This window comes from Oncorhynchus clarkii, chromosome 2, assembly GCF_045791955.1.
Source record: "Oncorhynchus clarkii lewisi isolate Uvic-CL-2024 chromosome 2, UVic_Ocla_1.0, whole genome shotgun sequence".
In the NCBI taxonomy this organism is placed as follows: domain Eukaryota; kingdom Metazoa; phylum Chordata; class Actinopteri; order Salmoniformes; family Salmonidae; genus Oncorhynchus; species Oncorhynchus clarkii.
The window spans coordinates 3,540,619-3,563,702 of record NC_092148.1 but is presented as its reverse complement, the minus strand read 5'-3'; the positions used below and the strand labels follow the sequence as shown (position 1 = coordinate 3,563,702).

At 46.7% G+C, this 23,084-nt stretch overlaps 1 protein-coding gene across 1 annotated transcript in view; it reads right to left on the bottom strand.

Annotated features, from left to right (window-relative positions):
• The window catches only part of LOC139419385 (CDK5 regulatory subunit associated protein 1-like 1), a 748,160-nt gene that overhangs the window by 39,242 nt on the left and 685,834 nt on the right, over positions 1-23,084 (bottom strand). The window contains exon 13 of the mRNA XM_071169333.1: positions 12,634-12,717. Within this exon, the coding sequence (XP_071025434.1) occupies positions 12,634-12,717 (84 nt within the window). The remainder of the gene's footprint in view (positions 1-12,633; positions 12,718-23,084) is intronic.

The following is a 23,084-nucleotide window of genomic DNA, read 5'->3' as shown; positions in this document are numbered from 1 at the left end:
ATGTATCCTCCTCCAGTCCCAGCCAATGGGAGTACAGTACAGTAGGGGATGTGTCCTCCTCCAGTCCCAGCCAATGGGAGTACAGTACAGCAGGGGATGTGTCCTCCTCCAGTCCCAGTCAATGGGAGTACAGTACAGCAGGGGATGTGTCCTCCTCCAGTCCCAGTCAATGGGAGTACAGTACAGCAGGGGATGTGTCCTCCTCCAGTCCCAGCCAATGGGAGTACAGTCACAGTCCCAGTCAATGGGAGTACAGTACAGCAGGGGATGTATCCTCCTCCAGTCCCAGTCAATGGGAGTACAGTACAGCAGGGGATGTATCCTCCTCCAGTCCCAGCCAATGGGAGTACAGTCACAGTCCCAGTCAATGGGAGTACAGTACAGCAGGGGATGTATCCTCCTCCAGTTCCAGTCAATGGGAGTACAGTACAGCAGGGGCTGTATAGTGTGCACAGCTTGCTCCTAACAGCCCCTGGAGTACGGGAACGGGGCTTAGTGTTCCACCTCGGAACGCTGTGGCATTCCCAGTATTCCCAAGACAGATATAACCCTCGTTCCTTCACAACACATTTCTACACTGCTCCCTGAGATTACACACTTATATATATATGCATCAGGTCCTATAGAAAAGTTGGATCCAACCTCCACACAATTGGATTTAAAGATGCTTGTGCAGAGGAGATTAATCTACAGGGGTTCGGGGTTGTAATGGCCTTCATTATGTTGTGCTTGGTTGGTAGTGTTGGTATTAGCCTGGCATTTAAACGGCTTAGCCTGGCATTTAAACCCCCTTCCCCCATCACCCCCCCCCCTTCCCCCCCCTTCCACAGCCCCCCTTCCACAGCTCCCTTCAACCATGGGCGGAACGGGGGGGGGGGGGGGCTGTTGACGGGAGGAAGGGGGGGGGGCTGTTGATGGGAGGAAGGGGGGGGCTGTTGATGGGAGGAACGGGGGGGGGGGGGGGGGGGCTGTTGATGGGAGGGGGGGGGGGCTGTTGATGGGAGGAAGGGGGGGCTGTTGATGGGAGGAACGGGGGGGGGGGCTGTTGATGGGAGGAAGGGGGGGGCTGTTGATGGGGGGAAGGGGGGGGGGGCTGTTGATGGGGGGGGGGGCTGTTGATGGGAGGAAGGGGGGGGCTGTTGATGGGAGGAAGGGGGGCAGAAGGCCTGGCTTGGTGAGGAGATGTCTGAAAGGCCCTATTATGTTCCATCAAAACTCTATACTATAGAGAATATCTTTGGATCTGACAATTACTGTTTCAATTAACTGGAAAATAAATGTGTTTCCCCTGAACGCTGCTGCCCCTAATTGTCTTATTCTTTCTGTGACAATTGTTTTTCCATTCAATTATGTAAAGCGCTCAAGGTCAAACGTTGGCATGTTCTGAGAGAGACGAGCTTTCACATCTCAACTGAACAGAAAACAGGCGTTCGGGGTGCTTGACAACGAGAACAAGTCTTCAGTCGTTTCCTTTAGAAATATCTGTATACCATGTACATTGATGAGCCCGTCATGACAGAATCCTCCTATCTATATGATTTAGTGTGAGGTACTGTTGGGCCCTGTTCCCAGTGGACAGCGTTGTAGGTAACTACAGTTTATAGACATCTTTACCACGTAGTACTGCTCTCTCATGCCTGCTCATGCCTGCTCAAAGGGTGTCTGGACAACAAAAAGATCCTTCCTTCCACACGGGTTATGTAAAGGATGTACAGTGTACTCACAAATAAAAAAAACAGAAATACCTTATTTAAATAAGTATTCAGACCCTTTGCTATGAGACTCGAAATTGAGCTCAGATGCATCCTGTTTCCATTGATTATCCTTGAGATGTTTCTACAACTTGATTGGAGTCCACCTGTGGTAAATTCAATTGATTGGACATGATGTGGAAACCTGTCTATATAAGGTTGACAGTGCATGTCAGAGCTAAAAACCAAGCCATGAGGTCGAAGGAATTGTCCGTAGCAATCGGGGGAGAAGGGTCTTGGTCAGGGAGGTGACCTAAAACCCGATGGTCACTCTGACAGAGCTCCAGAGTTCCTCTGTGGAGATGGGAGAACCTTCCAGAAGAACAACCATCTCTGCAGCACTCCACCAATCAGGCCTTTATGGTTGAGTGGCCAGACGGAAGACACTCCCCAATAAAAGGCACATGACAGCCCACTTGGAGTTGCCAAAAGGCACCTAAAGACTCTCAGACCGTGAGAAACAATATTCTCTGGTTTGATAAAACCAAGATTGAAATCTTTAGCCTGAATGCCAAGTGTCACGTCTGGAGGAAACCTGGCACCATCCCTACGGTGAAGCATGGTGGTGGCAGTATCATGCTGTGGGGATGTTTTTCAGCAGCAGGGACTGGGAGACTAGTCAGGATTGAGGCAAAGATAAACAGAGTAAAGTACAGAGAGATCCTTGATGAAAACCTGCTCCAGAGCACTCAGGACCTCAGACTGGGGTGAAGGTTCACCTTCATACAGGACAATAACCCTAAGCAGACAGCAAATACAATGCAGGAGTGGCTTCGCGACAAGTCTCTGAAAGTCCTTGAGTGGCCCAGATAGATTCCCGGACTTGAATCCGATCGAACATCTCTGGAGAGACCTGAAAATAGCTGTGCAGCGAAACTCCCCATCCAACCTGACAGAGCTTGAGAGGATCTGCAGAGAAAAATGGGAGAAACTCCCCAAATACAGGTGTGCCAAGATTGTAGCGTCATACCCAAGACGACTAGAGTCTGTAATCGCTGCCAAAGGTGCTTCAACAAAGTACCTAGTAAAGGGTCTGAATACTTATGTAAATGTTATATTTCCGTTTTTTTATTTGTAATATATTTGCACAAATAAAATAAAACCATTCTTGCTTTGTCATTATGGGGTATTGTGGGTAGATTATTTTGTGTAGCTAAAAACTACTCCATTTCAGAATACGGTTGTAACTTAACGAAATATGGAAAAAGTCAAGGGGTCTGAATACTTTCCGAATGCACTGTATGCCTCTGCATCAGTCTTCTACCAGATGAGACCAGGTGAGGTGACCAGGTGAGTGTATATGATAGGGCTGGTGACCAGGTGAGGCTATATGATAGGGCTGGTGACCAGGTGAGGCTATATGATAGGGCTGGTGACCAGGTGAGTCTATATGATAGGGCTGTTGACCAGGCGAGTCTATATGATAGGGCTGGTGACCAGGTGAGTCTATATGATAGGGCTGGTGACCAGGTGAGTCTATATGATAGGGCTGGTGACCAGGTGAGTCTATATGATAGGGCTGGTGACCAGGTGAGTCTATATGATAGGGCTGGTGACCAGGTGAGTCTATATGATAGGGCTGGTGACCAGGTGAGTCTATATGATAGGGCTGGTGACCAGGCGTGTCTATATGATAGGGCTGGTGACCAGGTGAGTCTATATGATAGGGCTGGTGACCAGGTGAGTCTATATGATAGGGCTGGTAACCAGGTGAGTCTATATGATAGGGCTGGTAACCAGGTGAGTCTATATGATAGGGCTGGTAACCAGGTAAGTCTATATGATAGGGCTGGTGACCAGATGAGTCTATATGATAGGGCTGGTAACCAGGTGAGTCTATATGATAGGGCTGGTAACCAGATGAGTCTATATGATAGAGCTGGTGACCAGGTGAGTCTATATGATAGGAGTGGTGACCAGGTGAGTCTATATGATAGGGCTGGTAACCAGGTGTGTCTATATGATAGAGCTGGTGACCAGGTGAGGCTATATGATAGGAGTGGTGACCAGGTGAGTCTATATGATAGGAGTGGTGACCAGGTGTGTCTATATGATAGGGCTGGTAACCAGGTGAGTCTATATGATAGAGCTGGTGACCAGGTGAGTCTATATGATAATGCTAGGTGACCAGGTGAGTCTATACGATAATGCTAGGTGACCAGGTGAGTCTATATGATAATGCTAGGTGACCAGGTGAGTCTATATGATAATGCTAGGTGACCAGGTGAGTCTATATGATAGGAGTGGACAGAGGGGATGGTGCGTGTGGACTGGGTGGTCGAAGGCAGCCCTTTACCAGGTGAGGCTATATGATAGGAGTGGACAGAGAGGATGGTGCGTGTGGACTGGGTGGTCGAAGGCAGCCCTTTACCAGGTGAGTCTATATGATAGGAGTGGTGACCAGGTGAGTCTATATGATAGGAGTGGACAGAGGGGATGGTGACCAGGTGAGTCTATATGATAGGAGTGGACAGAGGGGATGGTGCGTGTGGACTGGGTGGTCGAAGGCAGCCCTTTACCAGGTGAGTCTATATGATAGGAGTGGTGACCAGGGGAGTCTATATGATAGGAGTGGACAGAGAGGATGGTGCGTGTGGACTGGGTGGTCGAAGGCAGCCCTTTACCAGGTGAGTCTATATGATAGGAGTGGACAGAGAGGATGGTGCGTGTGGACTGGGTGGTCGAAGGCAGCCCTTTACCAGGTGAGTCTATATGATAGGAGTGGACAGAGGGGATGGTGACCAGGTGAGTCTATATGATAGGAGTGGACAGAGAGGATGGTGCGTGTGGACTGGGTGGTTGAAGGCAGCCCTTTACCAGGTGAGTCTATATGATAGGAGTGGTGACCAGGTGAGTCTATATGATAGGAGTGGACAGAGAGGATGGTGCGTGTGGACTGGGTGGTCGAAGGCAGCCCTTTACCAGGTGAGGCTATATGATAGGAGTGGTGACCAGGTGAGGCTATATGATAGGAGTGGACAGAGAGGATGGTGCGTGTGGACTGGGTGGTCGAAGGCAGCCCTTTACCAGGTGAGTCTATGTGATAGGAGTGGTGACCAGGTGAGTCTATATGATAGGAGTGGACAGAGAGGATGGTGCGTGTGGACTGGGTGGTCGAAGGCAGCCCTTTACCAGGTGAGGTTATTTGATAATGCTAGGTGACCAGGTGAGTCTATATGATAGGAGTGGACAGAGGGGATGGTGCGTGTGGACTGGGTGGTCGAAGGCAGCCCTTTACCAGGTGAGGCTATATGATAGGAGTGGACAGAGGGGATGGTGACCAGGTGAGTCTATATGATAGGAGTGGACAGAGAGGATGGTGCGTGTGGACTGGGTGGTCGAAGGCAGCCCTTTACCAGGTGAGGCTATATGATAGGAGTGGACAGAGGGGATGGTGACCAGGTGAGTCTATATGATAGGAGTGGACAGAGAGGATGGTGCGTGTGGACTGGGTGGTCGAAGGCAGCCCTCCACCAGTTGATTAAATGATGAAAAAGCTTGTTAAGGCCTGACACGAGGATCCCGTCTATTCAAACACACCAGAACACAATCTTACATAGAGACACACCCTCTGTGTCAGCATAAGGTGATGACTAAAGTGTCTTATTAGGATAGAGACAGTGGCTAACAGGGGAAAACAGTGCTCTGCTATTAAACAGTAGCCCATAACACTTTAGATGAGCAGCAGTCGGTTGGGTCTGATAACAAACCGATCCATGTTAGATCACTGTGTCCCCGGCCCCCCTGATCTGCAGAGGGCTGTGTGTTCAGAGTAGCTGGCCATGTCTCCTTTCTTTTAGGGATCATAGCACATGTCCCCCTCCCACCAACAGAATATCACACACACACACACACATGGAGGCACACACTCCTCTCTCTCTCTACACTCTCTCTTTTACCATTAAAGAAGGTATGGCAAGACACTTCCGACAGCTTTAGAATTCCCTGCAGCTCCTTGTACACCACACCTCTCCCCTCCCTCCCTCCCTCTCTCTCTCCTCCCCCCACCTCTTTCTCTCTCTCCTCTCCCTGTCCCCTCCCCCTAACACTCTCCCCTCTCCCTCCCTCTCTCCTCCCCCCACCTCTTTCTCTCCCTCCTACTACTCTCTCCTCTCCCTCCCTCCCTCCCTCCCTCCCTCCCTCCCTCCCTCCCTCCCTCCCTCCTCTTTCTCTCCCTCCTACTACTCTCTCCTCTCCCTGTCCCCTCCCCCTCCTCTCCTCCCTCCCTCCCTCTCTCTCTCCCCCCCACCTCTTTCCTTCCTACCTTCTCCCTCCCTCCCTCCCTCCCACCCCTCTCTCCCTCCCACCCCTCTCTCCTTTACTCTCCCCTCTCCCTCCCACCCCTCTCTTCCACCCACCCCTCTCTCCTTTACTCTCCCCTCTCCCTCACCCTGTCCCCTCCCCACTCTCCCTCTCTCCCTTCTCCCTCCCACCCCTCTCTCCTTTACTCTCCCCTCTCCCTCCCACCCCTCACCCTGTCCCCTCCCCACTCTCCCTCTCTCCTGTGCAGCTGAATAGCAGGAGAGCAGCAGGAGAGAGGATTCATCCGTCACAATGCCCAGAGACTCTTAACAGAGACATAATGAGAATATTCCGGAGACCATACTGGATTCACAGGGCTATTCAGCAGGGGTCACCCAGCCAAGGAGAGGAGTCTTTTCTCTCTCTCTCTATCTATCTCCCTCTCTATCTCTCTCCCTCTCTATCTATCTCTATCTATCTCCCTCTCTATCTCTCTCTCTATCTATCTCTATCTATCTCTATATCTCTCTCTCTATCCAATCCTTTTTTAAGTCCTTCAATTTAGACGGTAGGAGTGAAAACAGTGAAAGGAGAGTGAGAGGATAGTGAGAGGATAGTGAGGGGAGAGTGAGAGGAGAGTGAGAGGAGAGTGACGTGAGAGTGAGAGGAGAGTGAGAGGAGAGTGAAGGGAGAGTGAGAGGAGAGTGACGTGAGAGTGAGAGGAGAGTGAGAGGAGAGTGAAGGGAGAGTGAGAAGAGAGTGACGTGAGAGTGAGAGGAGAGTGAGTGGAGAGTGAGAGGAGAGTGACGTGAGAGTGAGAGGGGAGTGAGAGGATAGTGAATGGGGAGTGAGAGGAGAGTGACGTGAGAGTGAGAGGAGAGTGAGAGGAGAGTGAAGGGAGAGTGAGAGGAGAGTGACGGGAGAGTGAGAGGAGAGTGAGTGGAGAGTGAAGGGAGAGTGAGAGGAGAGTGACGTGAGAGTGAGACGAGAGTGAAGGGAGAGTGAGAGGAGAGTGACGTGAGAGTGAGAGGAGAGTGAGAGGAGAGTGACGGGAGAGTGACGGGAGAGTGACGGGAGAGTGAGAGGAGAGTGAGAGGAGAGTGAAGGGAGAGTGACGGGAGAGTGAGAGGAGAGTGAGGGGAGAGTGAGAGGAGAGTGAGGGGAGAGTGAGAGGAGAGTGAGAGGATAGTGAGGGGAGAGTGAGAGGAGAGTGAGAGGAGAGTGAGAGGAGAGTGAGAGGAGAGTGACGGGAGAGTGAGGGGAGAGTGAGAGGAGAGTGACGGGAGAGTGAGGGGAGAGTGAGAGGAGAGTGACGGGAGAGTGAGAGGAGAGTGAGAGGACAGTGAGGGGAGAGTGACGGAAGAGTGACGGGAGAGTGAGGGGAGAGTGAGAGGAGAGAGGGGAGAGTGAGAGGAGAGAGGGGAGAGTGAAGGGAGAGTGAGGGGAGAGTGGCGGGAGAGTGAGAGGAGAGTGATGGGAGAGTGAGGGGAGAGTGAGAGGAGAGTGAGGGGAGAGTGAGAGGAGAGTGAGGGGAGAGTGAGAGGAGAGTGAGAGGAGAGTGGCGGGAGAGTGAGAGGAGAGTGAAAGACAGGAATGGCAGATCTTCTGTGGTGGCTGGTAGGCAGGCTGTCTTTATGATGACCGCCAGAGGTGGTTAGGGTTCGGGTCAGGGTCAGACAAGCACAGATCACTTTGCTGCACAGGCCCCAAGCAAAGGGACACATCTAATACCTCAGCTCCAGACTCCACGAGCTCTGAGACATAATATATACACTCACCGGACAGTTTATTAGGTACACCACCCCGTTCGCAAAAATGGATCCCTCCTACAAGTCAAGTGGCCGTGACGTGCTCTATAAAGCAGGCAGACAGGCATCAAGGCATTCAGTTACTGCTATATTGAACGTTAGAACGGGCAAAACCAGTGACCGAAGCGACTGAGCGCGGTATGATCGTGGCTGCCAGGCGAGTCGGATCCAGTATCTCGCCTGGTCCGACGAATCCTGGGTTCTTGTTGCGTCATGCTGATGGCAGAGTCAGGATTCCCCTAAGATTTTAGGCTGTTCTGGAGGTAAAGGTGGGTCCGACCCGGTACTAGATTGGTGTACCAAATACCAAATGGTGTACCCCTGAACCACAGTCTGTAGAATATATAGGGACAGGAAGAGTGGTGGTGGTGTCTTAGAACAGACTCACAAAACAACAAGAGAGAGACAGAGAGAGACAGAGAGACAGAGAGAGACAGAGAGAGACAGAGAGACAAAGAGAGAGACATAGAGACAGACCGACACAGAAAGCGAGAGTGAGAGAAAGAGACAGAAAGAGAGACAGAGAGAGAAAGAGAGACAAAGAGAGAGAGAAAAAGAGAGAGACAGAGAGAGAAAGAGACAAAGAGAGAGAGACAAAGAGAGAGAGAAAGAGAGAGAGAGAGACATAGAGAGACAGAGAGAGAGAGAAAGAGAGAGAGAGAAAGAGAGAGACAGAGAGAGAGAAAGAGAGACAGAGAGAGACAGAGAGAGAGAAAGAGAGACAAAGAGAGAGAGACAGAGAGTGAGAGACAGAGAGAGAGACAGAGAGAGAGAAAGCGAGACAAAGAGAGAGAGAGACAGACACACAGAGAGCGAGAGAGAGAAAGAGAGACAGAGAGAGAAAGAGAGACAGAAAGAGAGAGAGTGAGACAGAGAGTGAGACAGAGAGTGAGACAGAGAGAGAGAAAGAGAGACAAAGAGAGAGACAGACAGACAGACACACAGAGAGCGAGAGAAAGAGAGAGACGAGAGAAATCAGGATCGAAAGAGAGAGAGACACAGAGAGTGACAGTTAAAGAGAGAGAGAGAAATAAACAGAGAGAGCGGGATGCTGTGATGTGGTGTCAGGGATGGGGCTTTAAACGTTGGCTCATGGTTTTATGACATAATGGTTGAATATGAATCCCATCTATTCGCACAGTGTGTCACAGAAAGATGTGTTTCCAGCTGCCTGGGAGAGAAGCAGAGTAAAACAGAGACCGGTCCCATGTCTAGAGACCGGTCCCATGTCTAGAGACCGGTCACATGCCTAGAGACCGGTCCCATGTCTAGAGACCGATCACATGCCTAGAGACCGGTCACATGCCTAGAGACCGGTCACATGTCTAGAGACCGGTCACATGTCTAGAGACCGGTCACATGCCTAGAGACCGGTCACATGCCTAGAGACCGGTCATATGTCTAGAGACCGGTCACATGTCTAGAGACTAGTCACATGTCTAGAGACTAGTCACATGTCTAGAGACTAGTCACATGTCTAGAGACCGGTCACATGTCTAGAGACCAGTCACATGTCATTGTGTACTCAGCCCTCTAGACAGCTCCTGATTTAGGATGGGCAAGCGAGAAAAAAATAAATCATTTTAGAGGGATGGGTTTGGAAAAACCTTTGACGCAGATCAAACTGCCAACAGTCCACCTGGAGCTACAGCAACTAGATGACACTAGTAACTACATTTATAGCCCAGAGACAAGACCGGCAGGGAGAACAAGTATCACTGCTCTCTTCCAGTCCCTTTTTTTTAAAAGCACAACTTCAAACATGTTTTTGATGATTGTTAACACAGGGGTAAATTGATTTATTTGAAGGGATGTTTGAAAGTTATTTTTTTATTTTTACAAGGAGACGAGGGGAGGGAAGCTTTGAAGCCATGTGCAGCAGGGTGCTGTGGGATTTTCAGCTGGTATGTGGCTTAAGGCTGGAAGGATGAAGGCTGGACTGAATGTTTGCACATTAAAAGCAGGAGATTAGTCTTATTATCAGTTGCCAAAACGGAGGACTGGAGGGCCTCCATGTGATTGATTACAAGCTGAGCTAACCTGGGGTAACCACCTGCATTACAAGCTGAGCTAACCTGGGGTAACCATCTGCATTACAAGCTGAGCTAACCTGGGGTAACCATCTGCATTACAAGCTGAGCTAACCTGGGGTAACCATCTGCATTACAAGCTGAGCTAACCTGGGGTAACCATCTGCATTACAAGCTAAGCTAACCTGGGGTAACCACCTGCATTACAAGCTAAGCTAACCTGGGGGTAACCACCTGCATTACAAGCTAAGCTAACCTGGGGTAACCACCTGCATTACAAGCTAAGCTAACCTGGGGTAACCACCTGCATTACAAGCTAAGCTAACCTGGGGGTAACCACCTGCATTACAAGCTAAGCTAACCCGGGGTAACCTCCTGCATTACAAGCTAAGCTAACCTGGGGGTAACCACCTGCATTACAAGCTAAGCTAACCTGGGGTAACCACCTGCATTACAAGCTAAGCTAACCTGGGGTAACCACCTGCATTACAAGCTAAGTTAACCTGGGGGTAACCACCTGCATTACAAGTTGAGTTAACCTGGGGGTAACCACCTGCATTACAAGCTAAGCTAACCTGGGGGTAACTACCTGCAATACAAGCTAAGCTAACCTGGGGGTAACCACCTGCATTAGAGCGTTGGACTAGTAACTGAAAGGTTGCAAGTTCGAATCCCCGAGCTGACAAGGTACAAATCTGTCGTTCAGTTAACCCACTGTTCCAAGGCCGTCATTGAAAATAGGAATTTGTTCTTCACTGACTTGCCTAGTTAAATGAAGGTCAAATAAACTGACTCACCTGCATTACAATCTAACCACACACAGACTAATCTAACCTGTGGTAACCACCTGCATTACAATCTAACCACACACAGACTAATCTAACCTGTGGTAACCACCTGCATTACAATCTAACCACACACAGACTAATCTAACCTGTGGTAACCACCTGCATTACAATCTAACCACACACAGACTAATCTAACCTGTGGTAACCACCTGCATTACAATCTAACCACACACAGACTAATCTAACCTGTGGTAACCACCTGCATTACAATCTAACCACACACAGACTAATCTAACCTGTGGTAACCACCTGCATTACAATCTAACCACACACAGACTAATCTAACCTGTGGTAACCACCTGCATTACAATCTAACCACACACAGACTAATCTAACCTGTGGTAACCACCTGCATTACAATCTAACCACACACAGACTAATCTAACCTGTGGTAACCACCTGCATTACAATCTAACCACACACAGACTAATCTAACCTGTGGTAACCACCTGCATTACAATCTAACCACACACAGACTAATCTAACCTGTGGTAACCACCTGCATTACAATCTAACCACACACAGACTAATCTAACCTGTGGTAACCACCTGCATTACAATCTAACCACACACAGACTAATCTAACCTGTGGTAACCACCTGCATTACAATCTAACCACACACAGACTAATCTAACCTGTGGTAACCACCTGCATTACAATCTAACCACACACAGACTAATCTAACCTGTGGTAACCACCTGTTTGAAAGCCAACATGTGTTAATCCGGTTGGGCATTTCTCTGTGATAAGAGAATAAAGAGTACAGACAGTCAAACCTAATGTTTCCATGGTGATGTTGTGTATAAGAGACAGTCAAACCCAATGTTTCCATGGTGATGTCGTGTATAAGAGTACAGACAGTCAAACCTAATGTTTCCATGGTGATGTCGTGTATAAGAGTACAGACAGTCAAACCCAATGTTTCCATGGTGATGTCGTGTATAAGAGTACAGACAGTCAAACCCAATGTTTCCATGGTGATGTCGTGTATAAGAGTACAGACAGTCAAACCCAATGTTTCCATGGTGATGTCGTGTATAAGAGTACAGACAGTCAAACCCAATGTTTCCATGGTGATGTCGTGTATAAGAGTACAGACAGTCAAACCTAATGTTTCCATGGTGATGTCGTGTATAAGAGTACAGGCAGTCAAACCTAATGTTTCCATGGTGATATCGTGTATAAGAGTACAGACAGTCAAACCTAATGTTTCCATGGTGATGTCGTGTATAAGAGTACAGACAGTCAAACCTAATGTTTCCATGGTGATGTCGTGTATAAGAGTACAGACAGTCAAACCCAATGTTTCCATGGTGATGTCGTGTATAAGAGTACAGACAGTCAAACCCAATGTTTCCATGGTGATGACGTGTATAAGAGTACAGACAGTCAAACCCAATGTTTCCATGGTGATGTCGTGTATAAGAGTACAGACAGTCAAACCCAATGTTTCCATGGTGATGTCGTGTATAAGAGTACAGACAGTCAAACCCAATGTTTCCATGGTGATGTCGTGTATAAGAGTACAGACAGTCAAACCCAATGTTTCCATGGTGATGACGTGTATAAGAGACAGTCAAACCAAATGTTTCCATGGTGATGTCGTGTATAAGAGTACAGACAGTCAAACCCAATGTTTCCATGGTGATGACGTGTATAAGAGTACAGACAGTCAAACCCAATGTTTCCATGGTGATGTCGTGTATAAGAGACAGTCAAACCCAATGTTTCCATGGTGATGACGTGTATAAGAGTACAGACAGTCAAACCCAATGTTTCCATGGTGATGTCGTGTATAAGAGACAGTCAAACCCAATGTTTCCATGGTGATGTTGTGTATAAGAAAGAATTCTATAAACCTTCTAATGCCATCTCTTATCGTCTTCAACTGTAGTGAAATGTCATGTCACTGAGTTGTAGCAGGGTGAGTTGAATGAAAGCCTGGTGTCTTACCTGCTCATAGTATTTGTTGTGAGCCACATAGTACTGGGAGTCAAAGGACTCCTCAGTCACAAGCACCAGCTGGGTCTCCCCAATCTGAAAGACAAGAAAGAGTGGCAGTTTAAACACAACGTTGTTTTATCCAGAGTTGATACCAAGCTCATGTTATACATGATAAGGAGAGAGACTACAGCATTTCAATTAGACTCAGACCAGGACTGTCTCAACTAGAACATGACTAGACTCAGACCAGGACTGTCTCAACTGGAACATGACTAGACTCAGACCAGGACTGTCTCAACTAGAACATGACTAGACTCAGACCAGGACTGTCTCAACTGGAACATGACTAGACTCAGACCAGGACTGTCTCAACTAGAACATGACTAGACTCAGACTAGGACTGTCTCAACTAGAACATGACTAGACTCAGACCAGGACTGTCTCATATGGAACATGGATAGAGAGACCAAGGCTGTTTTAATGTCTGAACAGGGTGCCATCTGAGACTAAGGCTGTTTAATGTCTGAACAGGGTGCCATCTGAGACCAAGGCTGTTTTAATTTTCTGAACAGGGTGCCATTTGAGACCAAGGCTGTTTTAATGTCTAGCGATCACAGCATAAAATACATCTCTTTTATTAGCCTGTAAAAAAAGGTGTTATTTAAAACGAAACCTCTCAAACGAAGTTCACAAATTGGATGTTTTAAAAAAAAATGTCTCTCTCCCCTCTCTCTGTCTCTGTGTCTCTTCACACCCACAGAAAGAGAATATGTTCCCATCATGAATATGTGCTAATTAGACGACATAAAAAAAGAGAGGACTAGCTACAACAGGCAGAAACCAACGTGTCCAGGGCTGTCACCCACCCAACACACATACACTACCAATCATTCTGCCAAAGAGACACACGATGAAACAAGAAAACTAAATCCTCAAAGAGAGTAAGAGGACGTTATCTTCGTGTCAGTTTGTTTTAGTAGTATCTGTTAGTGTAGTAAATTAAATGGGGAAAAAAAAGAATCCACGATGTGGCTTCTATAGTTAATATCATCTTTGATGAACCAATTAAGGAACGTAGAGTTTCCTGATAGCGAGCTAATTGCTTCTAAACTGGTTGCCATGGAGACCCGGGGATGTTGAAGGAAAGGAGAATCGTCTAATTTTATACAGAGTGTTGGTGTTAAAAATCACACACACGGGAACACACACACACACGAGAGAGGCCTGCACTCGTCCTATTAAGTCTCAGACAGACTTCCAATATAAATGTCCATTGTCTATAAGGGCCTCTGTCTTCCAAAGGAAAAATACCTAATGCTTAGATAGATAGAGAGAGTGAGAGAGAGAGATAGAGAGAGACAGAGAGAGAGAGTTGAAAGAGAGAGAAAAGAGAGAGAGAAAGAGAGAGAGGGACAGAGAGAGCGAGAGACAGAGAGAGAGAGACAGAGAGAGGGAGAGAGAGAGGGACAGAGAGAGAGACAGAGAGAGAGACAGAGAGAGAGAGACAGAGAGAGAGAGAGAGAAAGAGAGAGAAAGAGAGAGAAAGAGAAAGAGAGAGAAAGAGAGAGAAAGAGAGAGAAAGAGAGAGAGAGAGAAAGAGAGAGAGACAGATAGAGAGAGAGAGACAGAGAGAGAGAGAGAGAGAGAGAGAGAAAGAGAGAGAGAGAGAGAGAGACAGAGAGAGAGAGAGCGAGAGAGAGACAGAGAGAGAGAGAGAGAGCGAGAGAGAGAGAGAGAGAGAGAGAGAGAGAGAGAGAGAGAGAGAGAGAGAGAGAGAGAGAGAGAGAGAGAGAGAGAGAGAGAGAGAGAGAGAGAGAGAGAGAGAGAGAGAGAGAGAGAGAGAGAGAGAGAGAGAGAGAGAGCTCTTTATCATATCTTAATTGCTTTCACTTTATTTCCAGAAGAGGTTTGGGGAGCAGCTGTCCTTTAGAGACTAAAAGACGCCCAGTGAAAGCTGCTTGTTGTTTTGGTCTCTCCCCCCTCCTTACCCCTCCCCTCCTCCCTACTCATCCCCATCTCCTCACACACCAACAGGATCTGGCAAAAGAGAGACCGATGTAAAGGCAAGTTTGAAAAGAGGCGATAGAGAAGTGGAGGAGAAAGAGGAGAGGAGCCAAAGAGGAGAAGAGAATAGGAGAAGAGAATAGGAGAAGAAGAGAATAGGAGGAGAAGAGAATAGGAGGAGAAGAGAATAGGAGAAGAGAATAGGAGGAGAAGAGAATAGGAGAAGAAGAGAATAGGAGGAGAAGAGAATAGGAGAAGAAGAGAGGAGGAGAAGAAGAGAATAGGAGGAGAAGAGAATAGGAGAAGAAGAGAATAGGAGGAGAAGAGAATAGGAGAAGAAGAGAATAGGAGAAGAAGAGAATAGGAGGAGAAGAGAATAGGAGAAGAGAATAGGAGGAGAAGAGAATAGGAGAAGAAGAGAATAGGAGAAGAAGAGAATAGGAGAAGAAGAGAGGAGGAGAAGAAGAGAATAGGAGGAGAAGAGAATAGGAGAAGAAGAGAATAGGAGGAGAAGAGAATAGGAGAAGAAGAGAATAGGAGAAGAAGAGAGGAGGAGAAGAAGAGAATAGGAGGAGAAGAGAATAGGAGAAGAAGAGAATAGGAGGAGAAGAGAATAGGAGAAGAAGAGAATAGGAGAAGAAGAGAATAGGAGAAGAAGAGAGGAGGAGAAGAAGAGAATAGGAGAAGAAGAGAATAGGAGGAGAAGAGAATAGGAGAAGAAGAGAATAGGAGAAGAAGAGAATAGGAGAAGAAGAGAATAGGAGAAGAAGAGAGGAGGAGAAGAAGAGAATAGGAGGAGAAGAGAATAGGAGAAGAAGAGAATAGGAGGAGAAGAGAATAGGAGAAGAAGAGAATAGGAGAAGAAGAGAATAGGAGGAGAAGAGAGGAGGAGAAGAAGAGAATAGGAGGAGAAGAGAATAGGAGAAGAAGAGAATAGGAGGAGAAGAGAATAGGAGGAGAAGAGAATAGGAGAAGAAGAGGCTCGATAGTAGGCAGGAGCTCCTCTCTTCGTGACTCCCCTGGTTGTGTGTCTCTCCCCCCTGGTTTCAAGGCTCATTAAAACACACAGCCTGCTCCTCCTCCTCCTCCTCCTGTCAGCCTGCCCAGAATGCCCAGAATGCCCAGCGACACAAAGAGGAACATGTAAAAGGTTGTCCGTGCCAACGTTAAAAGTCTGTCCGACATTACAGGGAGAGTATTGGACAGAGAGAGACTGCATGAGAGACACCAACAGACAACTGATGGCCTATACAACACTAATACACCCACTATACCTGAAGGACCAGAGCACCACATCTATACACCCACTATACCTGAAGGACCAGAGCATCTATACACCCACTGAAGCATCTATACCTGAAGGACCAGAGCACCACATCTATACACCCACTATACCTGAAGGACCAGAGCATCACATCTATCCACCCACTATACCTGAAGGACCACATCTATACACCCACTATACCTGAAGGACCAGAGCACCACATCTATACACCCACTATACCTGAAGGACCAGCGCACCACATCTATACACCCACTACACCTGAAGGACTAGAGCACCACATCTATACAGACCCAACCTTTATAGGGACTAACACACCATTACAGACCCAACTTTTCGCTACAGGTAAACAACATGTATTCACAGTAAAACTCCTTACTACAGGTAAACACCATGTATTCACAGTAAAACTCCTTACTACAGGTAAACACCATGTATTCACAGTAAAACTCCTTACTACAGGTAAACACCATGTATTCACAGTAAAACTCCTTACTACAGGTAAACACCATGTATTCACAGTAAAACTCCTTACTACAGGTAAACACCACGTATTCACAGTAAAACTCCTTACTACAGGTAAACACCATGTATTCACAGTAAAACTCCTTACTACAGGTAAACACCACGTATTCACAGTAAAACTCCTTACTACAGGTAAACACCACGTATTCACAGTAAAACTCCTTACTACAGGTAAACAACATGTATTCACAGTAAAACTCCTTACTACAGGTAAACAGCATGTATTCAGAGCAGCAGAGTGGGCTGGACAATATGAAAACAGCCTCTGTATGGATGGTTGAAAACAGCCTCTGATTGGATGGTTGAAAACAGCCTCTGATTGGATGGTTGAAAACAGCCTCTGATTGGATGGTTGAAAACAGCCTCTGTATAGATGGTTGAAAACAGCCTCTGATTGGATGGTTGAATACAGCCTCTGATTGGATGGTTGAAACAGCCTCTGATTGGATGGTTGAAAACAGCCTCTGATTGGATGGTTGAAACAGCCTCTGATTGGATGGTTGAAAACAGCCTCTGATTGGATGGTTGAAAACAGCCTCTGATTGGATGGTTGAAACAGCCTCTGATTGGATGGTTGAAAACAGCCTCTGATTGGATGGTTGAAAACAGCCTCTGATTGGATGGTTGAAAACAGCCTCTGTATGGATGGTTGAATTCAGCCTCTGATTGGATGGTTGAAAACAGCCTCTGATTGGATGGTTGAAAACAGCCTCTGATTGGATGGTTGAAAACAGCCTCTGTATGGATGGTTGAATACAGCCTCTGATTGGATGGTTGAAAACAGCCTCTGATTGGATGGTTGAAAACAGTCTCTGTATGGATGGTTGAAAACAGCCTCTGATTGGATGGTTGAAAACAGCCTCTGATTGGATGGTTGAAAACAGCCTCTGTATGGATGGTTGAATAAAGCCTCTCGTCGAACGAGAAGAGAAACGCTGAAGTCAGTCACCGTACACATCCAATAATTACTAAGGGCGTCCGTCCAAAAAAGGCACCCTACTTCTTATTTAGTGCACTACATTTCACCAGAGCCCTTACGGGTGGCATTTTTGGGGGGATGCACACCCCTAAATCACTTGGGTAAACCTCGGGTGTAGTCATCAGAGGAGCTCTCTAAAAACTGCTCGGTCTCAGGGATAGGTCTCTACGGGATAGGTCTCTCAGGGATAGGTCTCTCAGGGATAGGTCTCTACGGGATAGGTCTCTCAGGGATAGGTCTCTAAGGGATAGGTCTCTCAGGGATAGGTCTCTCAGGGATAGGTCTCTACGGGATAGGTCTCTCAGGGATAGTTCTCTCAGGGATAGGTCTCTCAGGGATAGGTCTCTCTATGTTGATTGTGTTGCAGTCCTGAATATGACTCCTGTTGATTGTGTTGCAGTCCTGAATATGACTCCTGTTGCAGTCCTGAACATCACTCCTGTTGATTGTGTTGCAGTCCTGAACATGACTCCTGTTGATTGTGTTGCAGTCCTGAACATGACTCCTGTTGATTGTGTTGCAGTCCTGAACATGACTCCTGTTGATTGTGTTGCAGTCCTGAACATGACTCCTGTTGATTGTGTCTCTACGGGATAGGTCTCTCAGGGATAGGTCTCTCAGGGATAGGTCTCTCAGGGATAGGTCTCTCAGGGATAGGTCTCTACGAGATAGGTCTCTCAGGGATAGGTCTCTCAGGGATAAGTCTCTCAGGGATAGGTCTCTCAGGGATAGGTCTCTACGGGATAGGTCTCTACGGGATAGGTCTCTCAGGGATAGGTCTCTCAGGGATAGGCCTCTCAGGGATAGGCCTCTCAGGGATAGGTCTCTCAGGGATAGGTCTCTCAGGGATAGGTCTCTCAGGGATAGGTCTCTACGAGATAGGTCTCTCAGGGATAGGTCTCTCAGGGATTGGTCTCTACGGGATAGGTCTCTACGGGATAGGTCTCTACGGGATAGGTCTCTCAGGGATAGGTCTCTCAGGGATAGGCCTCTCAGGGATAGGTCTCTCAGGGATAGGTCTCTCAGGGATAGGTCTCTCAGGGATAGGTCTCTCAGGGATAGGTCTCTCAGGGATAGGTCTCTACGGTTGTGTGGATGTAATCTGAGTAGAGATTCGGTAATGATTGGATGGGATACATGCAACAAATCACCTCAGACACACCCCTTGACACTTGAGACGAGGAGGGGAAAGTGAAGTTAGCCTGTAGTTGTTTCCAGACGAATGATGCCTGGTTGTCGATAACAACACAGATGAAATATTGACAACGGGAGGAGATTAAAAGGCGGACAACGTTCACAACGCCCCCAGTGTGGGTTCGTTAGAAACGCCGAACATGACATCCATTATCAATTACTTTGGTTTCTAGCAACAGAAAACTTTCTTGACTCTCTAAACAAACTAGAAGAGAAAACTACCTGGATTTTTCTTCCTGTTTCTAATTTGCTCCCAGTGTCTCGTTTGTCTGTTTTCTGCCTTGAGGCAGAAGAACCTAGAAAACTACAATATCTGACAACCTTGTAGAATGAATAATTTAGACCTAGCCAGAGGTGAATCTGCAGGTAGAGGTGTGTTTATCTTCCCATTTCTCCAACAGAAACGTGGCCAACGTGTGCGCAGAGAAGGCAGTTGAACCTATCGCTGAACCCACTGTGCCCGTTAGCCTGGTACCAGATCAGTAGGCTACACAACACACAAACACATCTGGGACCAGGCTACGTGACCGTGGCTTTGGATTCATACCGGTAAACATATACAGCTAGGAATCCTGTTGATTGTGTTGCAGTCCTGAACATGACTCCTGTTGCAGTCCTGAACATCACTCCTGTTGATTGTGTTGCAGTCCTGAACATGACTCCTGTTGCAGTCCTGAACATGACTCCTGTTGATTGTGTTGCAGTCCTGAACATGACTCCTGTTGATTGTGTGGCAGTCCTGAACATCACTCCTGTTGATTGTGTTGCAGTCCTGAACATGACTCCTGTTGCAGTCCTGAACATGACTCCTGTTGATTGTGTTGCAGTCCTGAACATGACTCCTGTTGATTGTGTTGCAGTCCTGAACATGACTCCTGTTGCAGTCCTGAACATGACTCCTGTTGATTGTGTTGCAGTCCTGAACATGACTCCTGTTGATTGTGTTGCAGTCCTGAACATGACTCCTGTTGATTGTGTTGCAGTCCTGAACATGACTCCTGTTGATTGTGTTGCAGTCCTGAACATGACTCCTGTTGCAGTCCTGAACATGACACCTGTTGATTGTGTTGCAGTCCTGAACATGACTCCTGTTGCAGTCCTGAACATGACTCCTGGCCACGTAGGTTCCTTTTAGGAGCCGGGGTCCAGGAGAAAAATTAGTCGGGGTCAAGGAGAAAAATGATGCCGGGGTCAAGGAGAAAAAGGAGCCGGGGTCAAGGAGAAAAAGGAGCCAGGGTCAAGGAGGAAAAGGAGCCGGGGTCAAGGAGGAAAAGGTGCCGGGGTCAAGGAGAAAAAGGAGCCGGGGTCAAGGAGAAAAAGGAGCCAGGGTCAAGGACGAAAAGGAGCCGGGGTCAAGGAGGAAAAGGAGCCGGGGTCAAGGAGGAAAATGAAAACCGGTGGATCCCAGACAAAGACAGGAAATAGAGATGACTATTGGACTGTGGTTTTTTTCCAGTCAAAACCTTAAACACAACATATCTATGTCTCCTGTTATCTGTGTTGCTGTCCTGCACCTAAGACTCTTCATCATGTAGCCAGGAACCAGGGACAAGGAGAAGACACAGGTGTTTCTAGTCAGAGAGAGGAAGAGGAAGAGAAGTCCAGGAAGACAGAAGAGGTTTTATATCATGTAACTGTTGGTTCTAGTCAGAGAGAAGAGGTTTTATATCATGTAACTGGTGTTTCTAGTCAGAGAGAAGAGGTTTATATCATGTAACTGTTGGTTCTAGTCAGAGAGAAGAAGAGAGAAGAGGTTTTATATCATGTAACTGGTGTTTCTAGTCAGAGAGAAGAGGTTTTATATCATGCAATTGTCACTCTAATGAACTGTTGAGGTCTCTAAGTTATAGTTTCCTCATTCTGGGAAAAGTATTCCATTTTTATGTCAGCCATTTCCAAAACTACTTTTAAAAAATGCTGAATATGAGAAAAAGCTTCTGCAAACGTAAGGCCTTTTTTTTGACAAAATATACATATATTTAAAATGGTGACAAAAGAATGATGCCTGTATGAAAACCCCCCCACAGTCGTCAATAATTACAAACAACACCACAAACCAGGACGCTGTGATGCTCACAGCAACAAATTCTACTGTTTTGGAAAAAACCTGCTGTCCTTTCAAGAAACGCGTGATTTATTTAGTCATTTGAAATAAGGGTGCGTGCCTGAGCAGGTGCTCACACCTGGTGTGTGTGTGTGTTTCAATAAGACTCATACACAACATAAGGAACATCCAGAGACATGAGCTAGCTGGCTGGAGGACGCTGCTGCTGGGGAGACACGTTGTTCAGCCTTGGACTGATGAGGAGACCTGCTGTAGTCTATACACCTCCCGGTGTGTGTGTGTCTGTGTGTGTGTGTGTGTCTGTGTGTGTGTGTCTGTGTGTGTGTGCCTGTGTGTGTGTGCCTGTGTGTGTGTGCCTGTGTGTGTGTGTGTGTGTGCCTGTGTGTGTGTGCCTGTGTGTGTGTGCCTGTGTGTATGTGCCTGTGTACGCTAGTCCAAGCCCCTGAGCCAGACAGTCATCAAACATTCACACAGAACAGAGTAGAAACAAAAGTATTGAAACAAACATTGGGGGTGAACACACACACACACACACCGATAACCACGGAACCTCAGGTAACACAACACACACACATACACACACACACACACTGGGAGATGTATAGACTACAGCAGGTCTCCTCATCAGTCCAAGGCTGAACAACGTGTTTGGAGATATAATAACACATGGGTCCAGAACCAACAACCCACTAATGGAGATATAATAACACATGGGTCCAGAACCAACAACCCACTAATGGAGATATAAAAACACATGGGTCCAGAACCAACAACCCACTAATGGAGATATAATAACACATGGGTCCAGAACTAACAACCCACTAATGGAGATATAATAACACATGGGTCCAGAACTAACAACCCACTAATGGAGATATAATAACACATGGGTCCAGAACTAACAACCCACTAATGGAGATATAATAACACATGGGTCCAGAACTAACAACCCACTAATGGAGATATAATAACACATGGGTCCAGAACCAACAACCCACTAATGGAGATATAATAACACATGGGTCTAGAACTAACAACCCACTAATGGAGATATAATAACACATGGGTCCAGAACTAACAACCCACTAATGGAGATATAATAACACATGGGTCCAGAACTAACAACCCACTAATGGAGATATAATAACACATGGGTCCAGAACTAACAACCCACTAATGGAGATATAAAAACACATGGGTCCAGAACCAACAACCCACTAATGGAGATATAATAACACATGGGTCCAGAACTAACAACCCACTAATGGAGATATAATAACACATGGGTCCAGAACTAACAACCCACTAATGGAGATATAATAACACATGGGTCCAGAACCAACAACCCACTAATGGAGATATAATAACACATGGGTCCAGAACTAACAACCCACTAATGGAGATATAATAACACATGGGTCCAGAACTAACAACCCACTAATGGAGATATAATAACACATGGGTCCAGAACCAACAACCCACTAATGGAGATATAATAACACATGGGTCCAGAACTAACAACCCACTAATGGAGATATAATAACACATGGGTCCAGAACTAACAACCCACTAATGGAGATATAATAACACATGGGTCCAGAACCAACAACCCACTAATGGAGATATAATAACACATGGGTCCAGAACTAACAACCCACTAATGGAGATATAATAACACATGGGTCCAGAACTAACAACCCACTAATGGAGATATAATAACACATGGGTCCAGAACTAACAACCCACTAATGGAGATATAATAACACATGGGTCCAGAACTAACAACCCACTAATGGAGATATAATAACACATGGGTCCAGAACTAACAACCCACTAATGGAGATATAATAACACATGGGTCCAGAACTAACAACCCACTAATGGAGATATAATAACACATGGGTCTAGAACCAACAACCCACTAATGGAGATATAATAACACATGGGTACAGAACCAACAACCCACTAATGGAGATATAATAACACATGGGTCTAGAACCAACAACCCACTAATGGAGATATAATAACACATGGGTCCAGAACCAACAACCCACTAATGGAGATATAATAACACATGGGTCTAGAACCAACAACCCACTAATGGAGATATAATAACACATGGGTACAGAACTAACAACCCACTAATCTCTAGCTAGTGCTTTGGATGAGAAGAATCAGGCAAACAAAATACCTCCATAAACGGTGTATTAACCAGGGTGTATACCTCCATAAACGGTGTATTGACCAGGTGTATACCTCCATAAACGGTGTATTGATCAGGTGTATACCTCCATAAACGGTGTATTAACCAGGTGTATACCTCCATAAACAGTGTATACCTCCATAAACGGTGTATTAACCAGGGTGTATACCTCCATAAACGGTGTATTAACCAGGGTATATACCTCCAT